Raw genomic sequence first — 18301 nt, 5'->3', positions numbered from 1 at the left:
TACCATCGGGGCAAAAGGCACCCCAGGTCTCAAACACGCAGTAGGGGAAAGAAACGTAAAATATCTCATTAGTAACTTTTGTATTGATCACCTATGGAAAAGATGTTACTTTTCTGTGAAATAGGCTGCATGAAGTCTTTTATTAACACCCCCCACCCCGATTATTTTACGCTTGTGATGTGGCTACTGGAATATGTCAGGTTACCTGCGCGGCTCACATCATGTTCCCGTCGGCCAGTGCCGTTCTCTAGGGTCCAGGAAATCCCTCCTTTCAGAGAAGTTCCTTCCGGAGGATGAGGTCTGCGGTTCATATTCTGATCGCCGGGGTTGGGTCGGGGAGACCGGCTGACTTGTTGCTGAGGCCCCTGCTTTCCGTGCTCGTTCATATGTCCTGCAAACATCGTGGGCAATTGTGCCCGGCCGGGCCGGCCCCGGGGATACCCCGGGGCTGTCCGCCCGAGAGAGGCTTGTGGCTCAGCAGCTCGGCGCAGGACGGAGACCCTGGCCCATACCGAAGTCACGTACATGGGAAGGGCGTGACCAACTGAACGTCAGGGTTTCCAGGGGAAGGCCATTCCGGGCCCCGCGAAAACCTGGAAATGTCGCTTATTCCTGTCCCTTATTTCCAGTCCCCCAGGAAAGCATCAGAATCATCCCATAAAGATCCCTAAGCCTGGTCATCTGTCCAGGGGGCTCTGGGTCTGCTCGATCCTTGGGGAAACTCTATGAAGCCACACACGTCCAAGGGGATTGGACGTCCAGCCATAGCCAGAGCCTGTGACGTCAGGGTCCAGCCTCCCTGGAGATGGGGCCTTAGGGAAATTAAAGGGCAGCGTGGGGCCACTGACCCCAGGGGAACGACCGTGCAGGTGTGATGCATTTACTCTCCCAACACACACGCGCGTGGCCCCCGACACACGTGGAGGATGCAGGGCTGCGTGGGGCGGGGGGGATGTTCACACGCTCTCAGCAGGGCAGGGGCCCCGGCTCGCCCCCCAGCTCCGCAGCCCGGAGGCCTCCCTGCCCTGACCCCGAGCGAGCACCCTGTCCTTGTCTGTCAGAGCCTCCCGTCCACCTGGAACGCAGCACGCGGTCGGGAGGCAGGCTCTGCGTGTGCGGAGTGGTTTAGGCTCAGGGGACGGCAGTTCAATTCATGTAGGTGAGATGGGCGTCCTTTGTCTTCGCCGGGAGCTTTGGTGCAAGGGACTCCCCCCTGCCCCGAGCAGGGCGGTCTGAAGCTCTTCCCTTCTTTCAAACCCCGGGGAGAACAGTTAAAGCAGAAAAGGAGCTTCTGAGGCTTTGCTTTTGAGAAGCAGGGGCTGGCGGGCCATGATGCGGAGTTTCCACACCGCTGGGCAGGGGGGTCTGGCGGCTGGCTCGGGCCTCGGCAGGGAGGGGGGCTGTCCCTGTCCCCAAGCCCCCAGAGCGGGGAGGGGGGGCGGGGTTTCTGAGGCCCAGGCATCTGTCGTGAGGATTAACGCTGTGATTCCCAAAGGGGCGCTGGGGAGGAGGGAGACTCAGGCCGGACTTCCCCCGACGCTTCCCAAGGAAGGACCCCGGGGTTGGAGGGTAGGGGACGGCTGTGCCAATCTCCTTGCAGACGTCTGTAATGACCGTAAGAGCTCGAGCTGATGTCTGTAGAGGGCTCAGCACGGTGCGGGCTCACAGCAAGCCCCGTGCCACTGCTTGTTAAATAAATAAACACCAACAGGGAAATCTGTGATGTGCTGAGGACCGGAAGGGGGTGAAGGGTGGAAAGAGAGCAGAAACGAGCCCGAGGGCCGGGACGGAGCCGGGAGCGGGGCCAGGAGAGGAGGGTAGCACCAACCGAGCCGGACCAGAGAGGCTTCCGGGAGGAGGCGGCGGCCGGCTGAGCTGGCCGGGCTCTAACCCAGCCGGGCGTGCTCGCGGGGTTCTTAGGAATTCTCAGAAGGCAGGCACGGGTTAGCAAAACACACGAGGCGTCTGAAAACGCCTGATCCAGGGATCAGACAGAACTTCATGCCCTGGCCGTGCTCCAGAACTCGGGCCTGGCGGGGTCTGTGCCCGCGGAGTCTCCCTCGCCGCCTCTCAGGGCTCTGACATCATGCGAGGGAAGGAAGTGACAATAGCCGCGTCTCCTGCCCACCCTATCTCAGCTGTCAGCTCCCGGGCACGTCTTCCCCGGGGGAAATGACACCCCGAGGCGTATTTAGCGCATGAGGTCATACACCTGTTTGGCACGTGTCTTTCTGGCGGTCGCCCACCGGACCCTGGAAGGGACGCGGGGCCGGCGCAGGAGCAGGACGGGGCCGTTGGGCTCACAATAGCCCTGACTCATGAGTGGCTCACTCCTTCCGTGCTGTCTTCCCCACCCGGCTGCCTGTGTGAGTCAACAGCATTTATTTAGCACCGCTGAGTGCAGAGACGGGTACTGGGGCGAGGGCTGTCCTGCTGTGGGGATGGCCAGAGCCAGTACGACCCCCTCCACCGGCTGCGGGCAGCCCGAGGGCCACTTGTGCATTTTGTGAAAACAAACTGAATCTCCTGCTTCATCGGTCTAGTCCCGTGTGTGCACGCATGCATGCGTGTACATGCGTGGGCGTGTGTGCGTGTTGAATTCACGGAACGAGCCCTGGTTTGTGGGGTCAGGAGACCTAGATGGAAAGGCAGATCTGCCTCCTGGCCGGGGCCTGAAGCCAAGGACATCACCTCTCCCGGCGTCTGCCCTCCCATCCGAGGACGTGGGTGGTAAGATCAGCCTTGTGGGTCTTGAGAGGCAGGCAGGGGCCAACGGGGAGCCTGGGGACAGCGGTTCTCACCTTGGGGGGGGGGGTTGCCCCCCACCCGCCCCGCCCAGGGACATCTGACAATGTCTGGAGACATTTGTTGTTGTCACACTGGGAGGGAGGCTGTTATCGGCATCTAGTGGGCAGAGGCCAGGGATGTCGCTGACCTTCCTACCGGGCACAGCCTGGCTCCCCGGGACAAACAGCGAGCCAGGCCAGATGTCAGCAGTGCCTCCGAGAAGCCCAGCCGGAGGGCGCCCCATTAGGAGAGGCCATCGCTCGAATAACCCTTGACCTGGGGCTCACCAGGGCCTGGACGGGTGACCTGGGGCTCACCTGACCTGCCTCACTTTCTAAAGCTTGGCCTGTTTACCTCTTCGCTAGGCTGCTGACGGCCGGGAGTGCCCTGGCAGGTGCAGCTGGGCAGGGCACAGAGCAAGGTGTCCCTTCTCGTGGGCAATGGCAAGGAGAGGAAATAAATGTCGCTGGCCGGCCCCCTGAGCCTCTTAAAAGGGAGCTTGTCTTGCAGCTGACTGCGAGCTCAGCCCCCTGCCCGGCTGCCCTGTCACCCCGTGCTTGTGCTCCTGGTGATTACTCAAATGTCGGCAAAGACACGAGAGCATGACAGCAGTGAACATCACAACAGCCCGAGAGGGTAGCGTCGCGGCAAAGTAGGGCGAGCGGTGACGCCCGGAACTTCCCATAATAAAATGCACCATTTAGACTAATGAGACTGGGTTTTTACTAATTCATGAGCGGGGACTTAATCCGGCTGGCGAGATCTGTCCCTCTGGGTTTTGAACGATGAGAATCACTGAGGCAAAAAGCAGAAAGTGCGAAACCAGCGCACCCAGTGTTTCCAGAGGTCCGGTTTACGAGCAGTTAGCGGCTCAGGGTAAAGACCCAGTCCCAGCAGGACAGCCGAGGCGGGAAACCGGGGAGGGAGGCCTTCCGAGTCCCAACTTGGAGGAGAGCTGTAGGTGGAAGAACCCCGTTGCCTTCCCTGGTTTGGGGGCAGGGGGCGGGGAATGCTGGTTTTCGTTTTGGATCCCCGAGATCCCAAGACCCACAAAGTCCCGGCCCAGGCCACAAGCGGCCCTGGGGACGGAACGAATCCATGCTGGCCTGTCCTCTCCGCTCTGCACAGAGGCCACCTTGCACGCCCCCCTCCGTCTGCTCGAGCGTTTCCACACTGTGCACCTGGCAGCCCGGGGGTCGGGAGAGGGCGCAGAATGCAAGGCCAGGGGTAGAGCAAGGAAATCGGCCGACGTGTGGCCGAGAAACGTGATGCCTGGCGAGCGCACCCGTGTCCGGACCTGGCCACGTCATCAACCACGGACACAGGTGAAGCCCAGCTTCTTGGGCGAAGCCACAGAGGGTAGGTGGGCACGGCCTCGCCTGAGAGACTGTGCCCCACCCGGCATCTCCCAGAAGCGCCCAGCCGCTGCGCCCCAGAGCGCTCTCGGTCCGCAGTCGGGTGCCACTTCCCAGGCGTTGGGGACTCTCAGTGTACCCAGAATGGAGGCATTCTAGTTTTTGCTCCTTTTTCCCAAATCATACCTCGTAGATGTTCACCTCTCCGAGTTCAAGAAATTCACAAACCCGAGCCTAAATGGGGGTGAGGGGTGAGGGAGCAGGGAAGGTCACGACAGTGACAAGACCAGCCTCCCCGTGCCAGGTGCTGAGCTGAACACAGCTTCACGCACACGTGACTTTCACGGGACGGAGCCTCTGTGAGGCTGAGGGGGCCTGACGGAGATCACAGGGCCGGAAAGTGCTGGAGCTGGAACCGGACCCCACCCCATCCCCCCACCACGTCCTCTGTGATTCCAGCATCCACCCTGGGCATCAAAGCGTGCCGGTGACATCACCACCTCGGAGGACAGCTTTCTGGTCACTTCTGTAGGCCCTGGATGTTCCTCGGTGGCCGGCCAGCAGCTGTTGAGCATTGATTGTATGGAATAAACCTGGCGTAAAGTGAGGTGGAGGAAAGGGAGTGCTGTAGTGGAGGTGCAGAGTGGGTCTTAGGCTCGAGCGCTTGGGCGAGGAGCAATCCAGAAGGACTTCCCGGAGGAGGTGGCGCTCGGTACACACCCCCCCCCCCCCCGAAGGAACTAACAAGACGTGGGGAGGCAGAGGAAAAGGAGACTTCATTCCCCTGGGCAGGGTTGCCAGCGTGGCCCCTGGGGGTGGGGGTGGGGGCCGAACCCGAGCACGGCTGCTCCTGGAGACCTGTGCCATCCTCTTGACGGGAGGAAGGATTAGAAACATGTCCTGAGAAGCACCTACCTGCCTGCCTACCTACCGTGTGCCGGTTCCCTGCTAATCCTGAGATGAGAGCCAACTAAGTCACCGTCCCTCCCTCGGGGAGGCAGTAGAGTGTCGTGCAGGGACTCCAGGCCCCTTCCCTGGCCCTGGGAAGCCCTCACCACCACCACCCCCCCCCGCCCCCCCAAACCCTCCCGCTGCAAAGTGAGGACCAGACTGTGCCCGGTCACGGGACACTAAGCCTCCCGTAAATGGGGGCTCAGAGAGATGCTTCCCCGGAGGAGGGAGCCGCAGAGGGAGCCAGGGCCAGCTGGAGAGGGTGGGCCCACAGGAAGCAGGGGAGGCTCCCCGGAGGAGGTGTCTGAGTGGTAGCAAAAGTCCCCCAGGGCGGGCATTCCCACTTCAACCCCAGGAGCCCCTCCCTCTCCCCCAGGCAAGGCGACCCCGCCGCTGAGCAGGGCGAGGTTTGGAGACTTTTCCTGAAGGTGGGGGCTGTTGGGAGCCTCCCCGCCCCCCCGGGGGACGAGAGGGCCGCCACCCTCCAAAACTGCACGGGGCGCCCTCCCGGGTGAAAAGAACACTTGGAGGGGGCCCAGGGACGGAGCGCTTTCTTCCTGTGTTTAAATTTCTTCGGAAACTCTGACCGCGCGGCCGCCGCCCCTGCCCCAGCGCGGCCCCGGCAGCCCCGGCAGCCGCCGCAGCAGCAGCCGCAGCAGCGCGCGGGGCCCGCAGGGGGGCGGCCGCAGCGCACGGGGCGCGGGCAGGGCAGGGCAGGGCGGGCGGCGGGCGGGGCGGGAGGCCCGGCCCCCTGCGAGCGCGCCAACGCTGCCCCGTCCGCCCCGCAGAGGCCGCCGGGGCCGTGGATGCGGAGGGCGCGCCGCCCGGCCGGCCGGGCGCACAGGCGGCCGCGATGAGGGTCAACGAGAAGTACTCGACGCTCCCGGCCGAGGACCGCAGCGTCCACATCATCAACATCTGCGCCATCGAGGACATCGGCTACCTGCCGTCCGAGGGCACGGTGAGTGCGGGCGGCCGCGCCCCGGAGGGAGGGCCGCTCACCTGCGCCGCGTCCGGGGAGGGGGGGGGGGCGCGCCGGGGCGCGTGGGGGGGGGGCGCCTCCCCGCGGAGCCGGCCTCCCCCGCCCCGCCCCCCCTCGGGGGCACGGCTGGGCCCCCGGGGGGACGCCCCCCCTGCCGTGGGGGCCGGCGGGGGCAGCGCCGTGGGGGAGGGGGGGAGCCGCCTCGCCGATCCGGCCGCCGGAGGGTGGCAGCCTCCGGCCCCCACCCCGGGTGGCGACAGCCGAGCCCTTCTGGGGTTGGACCCTCCGGCGAGTCGCTCACCTGCTGGGGCACGCGGAATCCCCGGGACGCGCCGTGCCCCGCTCGGAGCGCTCAACGCCCGGGCAGCCAGCGAGGGGACGCCGGTGGAACCGGACTTCTTTCCGCACCGGTCCCGTCCCCAGCCGGCGTGGAAGTGGAAGCCGCCGCGTAGGCTAGCGCCAGCTGGCCACGTGCTTGGGGACCCCTCTCTGGGGCCTGCTACCCCCACCGTTCCCTCTGGGGCCAGATCCAGAGGTCACGGGGACCCCTGGAGGGCAGAACTGGCCAGTGAGGGGGTTTGGTTTAAAGTTAGAAGGAAGTTGGCCCCGAGAGGGAAGGGCTGAGCGGGGCCGTCAGTGAGAGCAGAGGGGACCCCCGGGTGCTCACTCCAGACCAGAGATCAGACTCTCCTTCCCCCCCTCTTCCCTACAGCGTCTGCCGCTGAGGCCCCAGCCTTGTGTCTTGGCTCTGACCTCGGGGGATGCAGGCCTGGCCTCCCTAGTCTCGGACTGGAGAGCCCGGCCCGGCGTTCAGGGAGGCGCCTGTGGGCTGGGATCCTGGCAGGGCGGCTCTCAGTGTTCCAGGGACAGCAGACACCCCCAGGCCCTGCGCCCTCTCTGCACTGGGGTTTGCACAGAGATGCAGGGGGGCATTGGGAGCGGGTGTTGATGGAGAGAGGGGTGTCTGCTTGGGATAAATACCACTGGCCTCAGAAGCTCGGAGCCATCGTTTCGGCAAAAACACCGTGTGCCCACATCGGGTCGGGCGGCGGGCACCCCCGGGGAATGAGACGGGGAACGGCACCCGTCTGGGGCTTTGTGAGTGGTGACGGAGCGTGGCCCAGGACAGTGGCGGAGGGACCCTTCCGTAGAAGGGGCCGGAGCTGAGAATTAGCCCACTTAATCTTGACGGCTCTGGGGGGTAGGCGCTGTCACTACGACCTGTGAGCACACGGAGGCCGGGAGTGGGGTCACCCAGCAGCTGGGAGGAGAGCTAACTGGGACCTAGGCACAGAAGCGGGTGTCATGGACGGCCTGCCAGGGGAACAAACGCCCCGGGGAAGGAGCTGGTTACACCCGTAATGGGGGTCGGGTGGGGCCTTCCAGACAAAGAGGTCTCTCTCCTGTGGCAACACCCAGAGGCGGGAGTGTGGGGGCACCAGTGAGAAGGCACCAGAGATAATGCCAGCCAAAGAGGTGGAGAGGAGTGGACGTTCCAGAGGAAGACCGAATTCCCCTTGATGAAGGGCTGGGTCTGAAATAGGGAACGGAGCCCTTAACAATGGCCCTGGGCTCCGGAGTTGTACTTCAGGGGCCTGTTGCTTACTTATCTGGATTCAGAAACTCTCTGTCTGCCCCCGACCCTGGCGGGGGCCCCGAAACCTGCAAAGACTTGGCCCTTCGTTAGAGGTCTTCACGGCCTGGGAAGGCGTAGACAAGCCCCGATGAGACTGTCGCCTCTGAATTTGCACACGGCTCTTCCTATGGGCAGGTTTCGGGGCAGTCCCTGGGCTCGGAGGGCCGTGAATCAGGGGCACCGACCCCACGAGCAGTGTCCTGCCGGTGAAATGTCTACGGGCCGGGCTGTAAGCACGACGGGGAGAGCCTCCAAGGGCATCCCCAGCACAGCTCAAGCCAGTGATGGTTGCTCGGTGATTACCCTGAGTCACCCGGTGAAGGCCGGAGGGCGTGGGCTGGCCACAGAGTTGCTATCCGGTTCCCAGACGAGCTTGCCTACGTGCAGCTGCAGCATGGACGGAGTTTAACGTGGCCATCGGGACTCCCCTCCCGTGCAGGCTCCACTTCCCAGCCGGAGTCCCCGGGCCTCTACTTTTCCTGACATTCCCAGGCTCCAGGATTAGAGTCAGCTCGCTGTTTCTGTACCACGAGGCGCCAGAAACGACTCAAGAGCCAGGGGCCAAGTTGAACGCAATTTATTTCGCTAAGTTTTCTTTGTGTTTATCTTTGAGAGCTTCTGCTTTCGTGCTGCTGGCTGTCGGCGGCCCCGGATCGGTACGCCCCGACAAGCCCAGGCAGCCGCAGAGAGAAGTGCCCGGGCCTGGTATCCACCTGCCTGCAAAATAAGAGGGCTTCTCTGTCGGCGACCGGGGACGATCCGTGCGGAGGTGGTGGGGAGCGCCCGACAGTCATTTGTGGCGCGGGTGGTCTACGCTTTGACGTTTGGGGAAGCAAAGTGAAGTTCGCAGGTGAACGGGGAAAGAGTCCCAGAACCGAAAGAAGCTTTGCAGGCGGCTGGCTTCCTTTTCCCCGTTTTAGGAACAAGGGAACGTAGCAGCTTCTCTTTGCCCCCAGTTAGACCTGCCCCGGCTTCGGCCATCTCACACGAACGTGTGACTTCGGTTCCAAGTGAGAAGCCAAATAAACGAATTCGGGTCCTAGGCCAGCTCGCCTCTTCTGCCGTCTTCTCGGAGCTCGGGGAGAGAGTTTAGAGAGGCAGGTGTGGACCGGGTGCAGGCTGCCCTCCCGCTGTCTGTGCTGCTTGGGGCAGGCCTGCCGTGGAGGGGACCCCGGTCCCCTGACATCCTCCGGTGTGACCTCAGGAAGTCGTTCCTTTTCCACTATGTTTACCGTCCTCCTCAGGGAAGCTCCTTCCGGGAGCGCTTCCTGCCAGGCGCTCTGGGGATGATCCTCGGAATACTTCCAGATCTCCCGTGACGCGTGTCCGCGTAAGAATCCCGTGACTTAGGTCGAGGGGATGTTTTTGTCCCCACCTTACAGATGGAAAAACTGAGGCTCGGGGCTGGGGAGTGTGGTGTTACCGTTGCTGGCCCGGCTGGGTCTCAGCTCCGGCATCCTTGACCTGGCGACGCCCGCCGGGAATTGTGCAGAGGCCCAGCCCCGGTGGCCCTTTATGTGTGCGTGCACTTGTTCATTCTTTAACCACACGTTCGGCGCCAGGCGTCAAAAAGATGATGACAGGTCCCCCGCCTTCAAGAAAGGTGTGCCGAGGGGCCACCTGCCCCTTTCTCGAGGATCCGGAGAGGAGAAGGTCTTGAGGCTTTTTTTCAAGCTTTTTTCGCCCTGGAAAGTTGCACATGGAGTCTAACCCGTGACCTTCCTGCTGCAACTTAAATCTTCACCGCTTCGTCCCGTCCTGCACGAGAAAAGCACCCACTGCCCCGCTTCACGGAAGGGCCCCACGGAGACACATGGCCACCACGGCCGCCCCCGTGGCCTTACTCTGCGACTCCCTCTCCGGCTCCTTCTATACCCAGCTCAGAATCGCTCTCTGATCTGCATACAGTGTGGTAGGAAGGGAACCCACGCCTTCTGTGTAAAGGTTGCTAAGCCCTTACATTTACTCAGATAGGACCGCCCCCATTTCATAAAACTAAGACCCAAACAGAGAACGCCCCTGGTCCACAACAAATCAGTGACCGGGCCAGGCCCTGAGGGAGATCAGGGACTCTCGCACCAGTGCTTTGGGCTGTCTCCTGCCCGTCCCCACGGTGCAGCCCACCGTCTTCCACTTGTGGTCCACTTGGACCATGGGATTGTTTTTCCCCTGCCCTCCCCTATTTCTTTATCTGTTCTTGTCTCAGTTTCCACTTACAGTAAACTCTTCTTGTGGGTTCTTTATATGCCGGGGCCTGGTGTGAACTCTTTGTGTATAGACATGTTTAACCCTTCCAGTAACCCTTTGAAGGAAGTCGCGTTATATGAGGGGGGTTTTATTATTCCCCCTGACCCTCATTTTGCAAGGAAGGTTCCAGAAGGAGCTACCTGGGGTAGCAGAGCTAAGTGCACAGCTGGTCTTGGAATGCAGGTAGAAGGGACAGTCGTTCCTGACGAGGCCTCCGTGCCGCTCCCCCCCAGGTGGGGGGAGATGTTTCAGGGATATTTTTTCTCTCCCCCAGACTACAAAGGCCCTGAAAGGTCACGATCGGGCCCCAGCAGACAGACGGTTAGTGTTCAGTTTTGAACCCGGTTAACTTTTCCCTGTCTCGTGTTGGTGGGGGGATTCTTGGATGTCCCCAGACCCACTTCCCTGCCCTCTGACCTGATGGGCTCACTCTGAATTTCCTTCCCATTCACTACAGCTTTTTTTTTTTTTTTTTTTTTTGTCCACTTTGTTCAATACCAGCCATTATCCCAGCCACCCAGGAGCTTTTGCAGGGCCCCCGGCAGGTGCCAAGCCCCTTGTGTGTGTAGCTGGTTCTAGATGGAGTTGTGTGAAGGGGGGGGTCCCTGGCCCGGCTTTGGGGATCCCACCACCCTGCTCCTGGGAGTTAACACCTCGTGAGTAGATGGTCCCAAGACAGCCCCAGCCCAAGAGACTCCGCTGGCTGGAGTGACCGGGGGGGCCCCCGGAGCACTGGGGATGGGGATCGGCCCCACGTCCGGGAAGCAGGGAGGCACCTGCAGGGAGGGAACACGGCGTGTGCGGAGGCGAGGACGGGGGAGACGGATGTCCCGACTCGGGCAGAGCCTGCCGGAGTGGGGAGAGGAAGCTAGGGAAGTCGGTACAGGCAGGTTGGAGAAGGCGGTCGGCCCCGCAGCGCGGGCTGACCTCCTCCCAAGGGTGAGCCTCCACCCGCTGTGTGGGAAATAGTCCTGCCCATGGTACCACAGTGCTCCCTCATCAGGTCGGGACTCAGTGAGAGGACGTGCCCTGAGCTGAGGAAGAGTGTCGCCCCTGTCCCAGTTACTGGGGGGGGGGGGGGGGCCCTGGGTGTGCAGACGGGACTCGGGGCTGGGCTCAGCCTCCCCACCTGTGCTGTATCCCCCCCCCCCCCGCCTCCCAGAGGACAGGAGGAGAGCCGTTCTTTCCTGCCTCTCAGGACCCTGAAAAGAGGCTGGGGTCTTGGGCGGGCGTGTCCCGAGCGGGGCTTGGCGGGGCTGGGACTCCCTTCTTCCCTCCTCCTCCCACCCTGCCCGCGCAGGTGGGGCCCTGGCCCCTGCTCACCCACGAGTCTCCGGATGGACACCCGTAAGAGCAAGCCGGCTGGGCATCCACACTGCCAGGTCCCCTGAAGGCCACCTGAGCAGCCCTAGATTCCCAGTCGCTGCAGGTGGAAGTCGACCGCTCACGTCCAGCCACCTGCCGGCCCTGGGTGCAGGCCGCGCCCTGTCGGGCTGTGAGCACCCTGACACCAGCCAGGGAGCCTGCGACTGGGGGGGGGGGGGGGCGTGACGCCCCCCTCCCTAACCAGGGGTGAGGCCCAAACGCCCCTCTCCCTCCAGGCGTGCATCCGTCACTTTGCCTCTCTCCCTCTCCTCTCTCCCCGCTGCCCCTGAGCCGGACATTTGGAAGGAAACCTGATCACACGGGGGCCCCCGCCCTCCAGGTGTCCTTGATGCACCTCGGACCTAACACAGACCATCAGCCCCGAAATCCGGGACTCCCACGGCTTCTCCTGACCACGCGCGAGGCCCGTCGGAGCCCGGTGCGGGGGTTGGGGGACATCCTGGGTCTCCAGGCGACCCTGTGGGGAGACTCTGAGCACAGCTCTGTCCTCGAGCCATGGGGCCTGGGGCCTGCCTTCAGCCACGTGCCAGGCTCACGCGCTGGGGGGGCCTCATTCTTGGATGAAGGTGCGTGTCTAGGACTGATGGCAGGAATGGGGTGAAAGCCGGGAGGTCAGGTTGCAGGACTGAGGCTCGGCTCTGAGGAGAGCTGCTCATGAGGCTACTTCCAGCATGATTTTCTTTCTTTTCCCTTCTTGCCAAAGACCCGTTTGCTGATTAACCTGTCCGCCCTCGGCAACCAGCGAAATCCCACGGGAGTTCTAGAAATTCGCGTTGAGTGTTAGTGGCAGTGCAGCTGTGCTGAGGTTTTTCATGTGTTTTTAACGTTTATTCATTTTTGAGAGAGACAGAGCGTGAGCGGGGAGGGGCAGAGAGAGGGAGACACAGAATCCGAAGCGGGCTCCAGGCTCCGAGCCGTCGGCACAGAGCCCGACGCGGGGCTCGAGCCCACGAACTGTGAGATCGTGATCTGAGCTGAAGTCAGACGTTTAGCGGACTGAGTCACCCGGGCGCCTGGAGGTTTAAATTTTTACTCCTCAGACCCCCATTTCTGTCTCGTTGGCCCCCTAGAGCCCCTCAGGCACACAGGGAAACCGAGGCAAGCAAATCCATGCAGAGCAGACCCTGTCAGGGCCCTGCCCCGACCCCTCGGCCCATCCCAGGGCACCCCCTGGTGCGGGAGCAGGTGCAGGCCACCTGGGAAGGGGAATTAATGCCCAGGAGTAGGTAGATAACCACCCAGGATGGAGCCCGGCTGCCCCAGGCCGTGACCCCGCCTGCAGCCCGCCTCTCTCAGCCCCTCCCTCCGTGCCCACCTCCCCTCACCCTCACTCTGGCCCCCGAGACGACCTCTTGGGTAAACCTCTGAACCCACGCACTCAACTCAGGCTCTGCCCTTGGGGGACCCAGACTAACACACAGCTAACTGGCGTCAGAGCTGGAACCGGGCCGGGGGAGGGGGGTGGCCCACGGCCATGCTGCCGGGAAGTTACCCCGCACGCCGGCCATCAAAGGCTGAGATCTGCAGGTGCGGGACCCGAGCGTGGCTCTGCCCCGGCCGGGGACCCTGGGGAAGCGAATCAAGGTCACTTCCCCGGGTTGGAGGGGGTGGGTGGTCTTGCACTTTGCAAGCAGGCGGGGCCCTCCCAGGAAGCCCGCTCCACCTCCGCAGACCGGGAGGCCTCCCGAGCGGGGCGGGGGGGGGGGGGGTCTGGCCCGGCCTCCCTGCATCGGTGACGGTGACGGCGAACGTCTCCTCGAACGCCGGCTCCACGGAGACGGGGCCGCCGTGCGCCCACCCTGCCGGCCCCAGGGTGGGCGCTCGGGCGGTTAGGACCCCGCTCCCCTCCGCGGGCCCGCCCCTGACGGTCTGACAGCGGTGATCTGTCCTCCCCTCGCAGCTGCTGAACTCGCTGTCCGTGGACCCCGACGCCGAGTGCAAGCACGGCCTCTACCTCCGGGACGGCAGGCGCAAGGTGGACTACATCCTGGTGTACCACCCCAAGAGGCCCTCGGGCAGCAGGACCCCGGCCAGGAGGGTGCAGCACGGCGACGCGGCCCCCGCAGCCCGCGGCACCAGGCAGGACCAGCCGCTGCCGGGCAAGGGGGACGTGGGGGCGGCGGGGGGGCCCGAGCCCCCGACGGACTACCATGAGGACGACAAGCGTTCCCGCAGAGAGGAGTATGAGGGCAACCTCCTGGAGGCCGGCCTGGAGCTGGAGCGGGACGAGGAGGTAACCGTGCCCGCTTCCTGCGGGCGTGCGGGGCGCGCAGGCCGGCCGGGGCCCCGGCGCCGTGTCCAGAAGGCGGTGCGGCGAGGGGTCCTTCTGGCTTCAGCCTGCTCTCCGACAAGGGCCGACGCAAAGGCCGCTCCTGTTAAGGTTGGGCAGAAATCGCTCTCTCGGGTTTGGGGGAGACCCCCCCAGCCAGCAACCCGCACCCACCAGCCCCGGAGACACCTGCTCTCGGGGAGGGGCTGGCCTTCGGGGTCAGGGCGTTTCCTGCTCTGGTCACGTCCTTCCCTAAGGAAGACGCGCCCCTCCCCAGGGACTGAGGATGAAGCTCTCCTGGAGACTGACCTTGGCCCTTCTGGGGCCTCAGTTTCTCCATCTATCAGGTGGGGAGGTCAGGCTGGCTTGATCTCTGGGGGCTCTGGTGCTCTGAAATCCCCCGACCACAAAACCGTTCTCTGGAGCGCCTGTCCCTGGCGAAGCCTGAGCATCTTTCGAAGGAAAGCGTTCTGGGGAGAATGAAAGGCTGTCTCCCGGGGTGCAGGGCCGCCCAGGTGGCGGGAGGCTGGGCAGCGGCCGGGAGCGGGGCCTCGGCAGCCCTTGGGACAGTCGGTGCTTCCCTGCGCTTCTCGGCAAGCTCGCCGTGCCCTCCCCTGCCAGCTCCTTAACCTCTCTGTGCACAGGGTGGTGGGGGGTTCCTTCCGTGAGCACTGGGGGGACAGGCCCCTCGCCCACAGCGCTGTCACCGTGCAGACTGGCCGAGAATGAGCAAAAGTCTCTGCGACGCGTTAAGAGCAGCGCGAGTAGTCAGCAGGCGGCCTGAGGGAGCCGTGAGCCAACGGCGCGTGTTTAAAAGTTGGTTTCAGTTTGCCGCGTATCGCCGAGAACCACCGCGTCCTTAAATGATGGCTGCTTTGGGTCCGGCGAGAGGGACGGCTTTGGGGCCCTCCGACCAGCAAGCCGGTCGGCGGAGTCAGCTGGTGTGAACGCCCTTTCCCGACACGCTCAGAGTGCTGGCCCCGAAGGCGTCCGGAAACGCGTGGTGGGGCCTCTCTCTCCCCTGACCTAGCAGTCGAGGGATCTCGTGCTGCACACGGAGCATTTCTCTGGGTGACTTTCTCCTTCGGAGGCTCGGCTCCCTGGCGGGGGTTGATTTCTGCGGCTGGAGTGGTTCCCGTCGGAGGGGCGTGTGAGCTTTGATGTTCGCGGTCCTAAGGAGACTGCAGAGGGCTCTCTCGAGGGCAGGGCGCGCATGGGCCCGTCCCCTGGGATTTTCTGTCTCCTCACTTTGTCTGAGACCTGAGCCCCGGGCCACTCAGAAGAGGGGAGCCGTCGGTGCGCTGACTTCCGGCACGTTCCGCCCGGCCAGCCCCGTGCTGTTGTCCGAACAACGTGGCCACTACGCGGACTCAGGTCTGACGTGGCGCTTCGTAGCTGGAGGAGACAACGGGCTCCGTCGGAGGCAGGAGAGGCTGCTGGGGGCTGCACACAGAGCGGCGAGCTTGAGCTCCAAGCTACCTGTGCCTGGTCCGTCCGCTAAGGGATGCGCTCCCTGTTCCCATCATTCTTTCCCGACGACGGCTTCAGAGTCTTGCACCCGGAAGGCCCCCCCCCCCCGAGGTGTGGCAATGCGCAGTGACCCCGGCCAGATCCCAGAGCCTTGGCCTGCCCTTCGCAAGGCTTACGGGGTTGCGTGGGCCTCAGTTTCTCTGTCTGTAACGTGGAATGGCAGTCGTGTTTGTATCACTGGGTGATCGTGAGCAAAGGGAAGGGGCTTAACTCGAGTCTGGCACGAGGCAAATCCTGGGCTGTCGTTAACGTTAAATCACGTGTTGTGGTTCATCTGGAAGGGGGGGAGGAGCCTTTCCAAGTCCAGTCAACTGCAACACACACGCCTTTCTTGAAACTTCATAGGATGTGGTCGTGACTTTGAAGTAGAAAGCAAACACAGAAGGGTGCCTGGGAGGCTCAGCCAGTTGAGCGTCCGACTTCGGCTCTGGTCGTGATCTCGCGGTCCGTGAGTTCAAGCCCCACGTCGGGCTCTGTGCTGACAGCTTGGGGCCTGGAGCCTGCTTTGGATTCTGTGTCTCCCTCTCTCTCTGCTCCTCCCCCACTGACGAAAGCGCTTGCTCTCTCTGTCTCTCTCTCTCTCTCTCTCTCAAAAGTGAAAAAAAAATTTTTTTAAATAATAATGAAAAAAAAGAAACAGAGAGATGGCAGGCACTATCCCACAAAAGATCCGGTTTTCCCAACAAGACCTAAGAATTTCATTGAAAGTTTTGCCCTATGGCTAAAAGAGGTTGTTCAGCAGTGGATTTGGGTTGTTTTAAAAGCGAAAGCAGCACGGGGCGGCTCCAGGCTCCAGCGGCTGAAGCCAGGCCGTGTCCTCTCCCTCCCGGGGTCCCTCGAGTCATAAACCGTGCTCTACGAGGGCCCCTCTCCCCCCCCGGGCTTTCATCGGAGATGGCCAGGGCCCAAGGCGGTTGGCAGAACCATCCGCCCGCCGCAGCCTGGTGCCTCCCCCCGCCCTGCTGGACACGGGCAGACCCAGAATCTGTTCAGAGACCGTCTGGGCGCACGCGGCCGCTGAGGTGTGCCCGGGCCCCTGCCAGCGTGATTAGCAGATCGCGGCTGTCGCCTCGATTTCAAGGAGAGACGTCCTGGCTAATGAATCACTCCCGGGGGTGTGTGTGCTCCGATTACAAGGAGCGAAGGGTGGCAGTTTTGGAAATAGGATAGCCCCCAGGAGAACCCAGTTGTGCAAGCTGACCCGATTGGAAGCGGCACCGGGGCTTAGGTGCGCTTTCCTGGTGAGAAAAACCCACGCGTTCCACCAGATACTCAAACGCTCGCAAGGTGGGGAGTCACTCTTTAAGGAGGGGCTTTTGCCATGCCCCGGTGGCGCCCCCAGGTCCCGATCACCAGAACGCTTCAGAGGTTTCCAGACGTCCTCGGAGCCAGCATCACTCCTGGTGGAGAAACCCCGCATTCGATAGCCTGGATGAGGAGGCAGAGGAAAAGAGGGAGGGAGAGAAATGGGGCGGGGGGCGGGGGGCAGGGAGAGAGAACCTCAAGCAGGCTTCCCAGCACGGAGCCCTACGCGGGGCTTGATCCCATGACCCCTGGATCATGACCTGAGCTGAAACCAAGAGTGGGACCCTCAACCGACTGAGCCGCCCAGGTGCCCCGGATGAGGGCCCCTCTTGCACTCTGCTGGCCCAGCCTTCTGCGGCCACGACCGGGCAGCCGCCCAGAGGTCACCAGGGCACGGACGTGACCTGCCTTTGCTCCGCGAGAGGCCAGCGGGCGTGCAAGGCCGCGCTGCTCCTGGGCAGAATGTGCGCCCCGACGGGGCCTTTCTCCCGAGTCAGGAGGTTTATTGCTTTGAAGACGTCCTGGGATGACGTCCTAGGGACGCGGACCAGTTAGTGCCCTGGGGCAGCCCGAACAAATGACCACAGATTGAGTCTCACGGTTTGGGGGACCAGATGTCCAAAATCCAGGTTTCGGCAGGGCTGTGCTCCCTCTGAAGGTTTCAAGCGCCGGGTCCTTCCTGCCTCTGTCAGCTTAGGGGGCCCCCGGCATCCCTGGGCTGTGGCCGCGCCCCTCCAGCCTCCGCCTCCGCGGGGCCGCCTTCCGTGTGTCTCCTTTGCCTGTAAGGGCCTGCCCTCCCGCACTGTGACCACGTCTTAACTTGAGCGCATCTGCAGTCTCATACCCAAATAAGCTCCCGTTCTGAGATTCTGGGGTTAGGACGTGGACGTCTCTTTGGGGGGACGCCACCCACCCCCTGCAACAGCTGAGGCTGCGCTGGAGCGGGCATCTCAGGGGTGGCGCGGTGCCCGCGGTGGGCGGGAGAGGCGTGGCTCGTGGTCGGGGGCAGATCGGGGCAGGTGGTCTGGAGGGCGGGGTCCGGCCTCGGGCAGGTTGTCCGGCTGCAGGGCCAGGAGACGCACAGGAACGCTGGGGGGGGGGGGGGGGAGCCCATCGGGATGCTCACTCCGACTCAGCAGGCCGGGGGCGGGTCTGAGCAGCGTCTCCAACCAGCTCCCAGGGTGCACGGTGGCTGAGGAGCCCGGAACGTACTTGGAGTTGTGAGGAGCTGGCAGGCCTTTTCCTTCATGAGCCAGCAGAAGCATCCCCCGAGATGGGCCCCCCGGTGTCCACGCGAGCCCCCCGCCGTGCACTGTTCAGTCCCCCAGAGGCAGCCCCGGACGGAGACCCCAGCAGTAGCTATGCTGGGCCGAGGGGGCACGGGAAACACACTGTCCCTCACAACCCCCCCCCCCCTGGGTACAGGACAGTAAAGGTGGAGCCTGTGGCCGGGGGTCCCCCATCTTTCCCCTCCGCACTGCCCTCCCCCAGGCACCGTAGGCTCCGAGGAACCCCATTTGAAAACCACGTCCCAGACGCCTGGAAGGGAGAGACCCTGGGGCGGACAGGCCTCGGTGCCGCGATCCGGAGGGTGGCCCCACACGTCCGTTTTGGACACGGGGTCCAGGAGGGCTCCCGTGTCAGAGGCCCCAGGACGGCATGACAGGAAGTGGCAGGAAGGGAGGGCGGTGTCCGCCCCCTCCCCACCCACCGCAGCGGGGCCAGCGTCCGGGCTTCCCACCAAACGGAGGACAACGTTTCCTTGCCACTGAAACCCGTCAGTGTTTTTCAAGTCTGGCCTCAAAGCCTGCCGGACATTATTTATGTCCGCGGGTCACTGCCGAGAAGGCCAC

General features: G+C 63.4%; 1 protein-coding gene across 17 annotated transcripts in view; it reads left to right on the top strand.

Annotated features, from left to right (window-relative positions):
* ANO1 (anoctamin 1) overlaps window positions 1-18301 on the top strand; it is a 159288-nt gene that overhangs the window by 69354 nt on the left and 71633 nt on the right. For 16 of the 17 annotated variants that reach the window (XR_015240644.1, XM_086676652.1, XM_086676644.1 and 13 more), the window contains exons 2-3: window positions 5882-6054; window positions 13245-13577. Coding sequence is in view for 16 of the 17 variants with exons in the window: in XM_086676652.1 (XP_086532778.1) it covers window positions 5882-6054; window positions 13245-13577 (506 nt within the window). In the remaining variant the exon portion in view is untranslated. The remainder of the gene's footprint in view (window positions 1-5881; window positions 6055-13244; window positions 13578-18301) is intronic. The other variant, XM_086676654.1, reaches the window with a different exon arrangement.

This window comes from Puma concolor, chromosome D1, assembly GCF_028749965.1.
Source record: "Puma concolor isolate L17-30 chromosome D1, mPumCon1.1.hap2, whole genome shotgun sequence".
Taxonomy (NCBI): Eukaryota; Metazoa; Chordata; class Mammalia; order Carnivora; family Felidae; genus Puma; species Puma concolor.
This window is presented reverse-complemented; position numbering and strand designations above follow the sequence as displayed.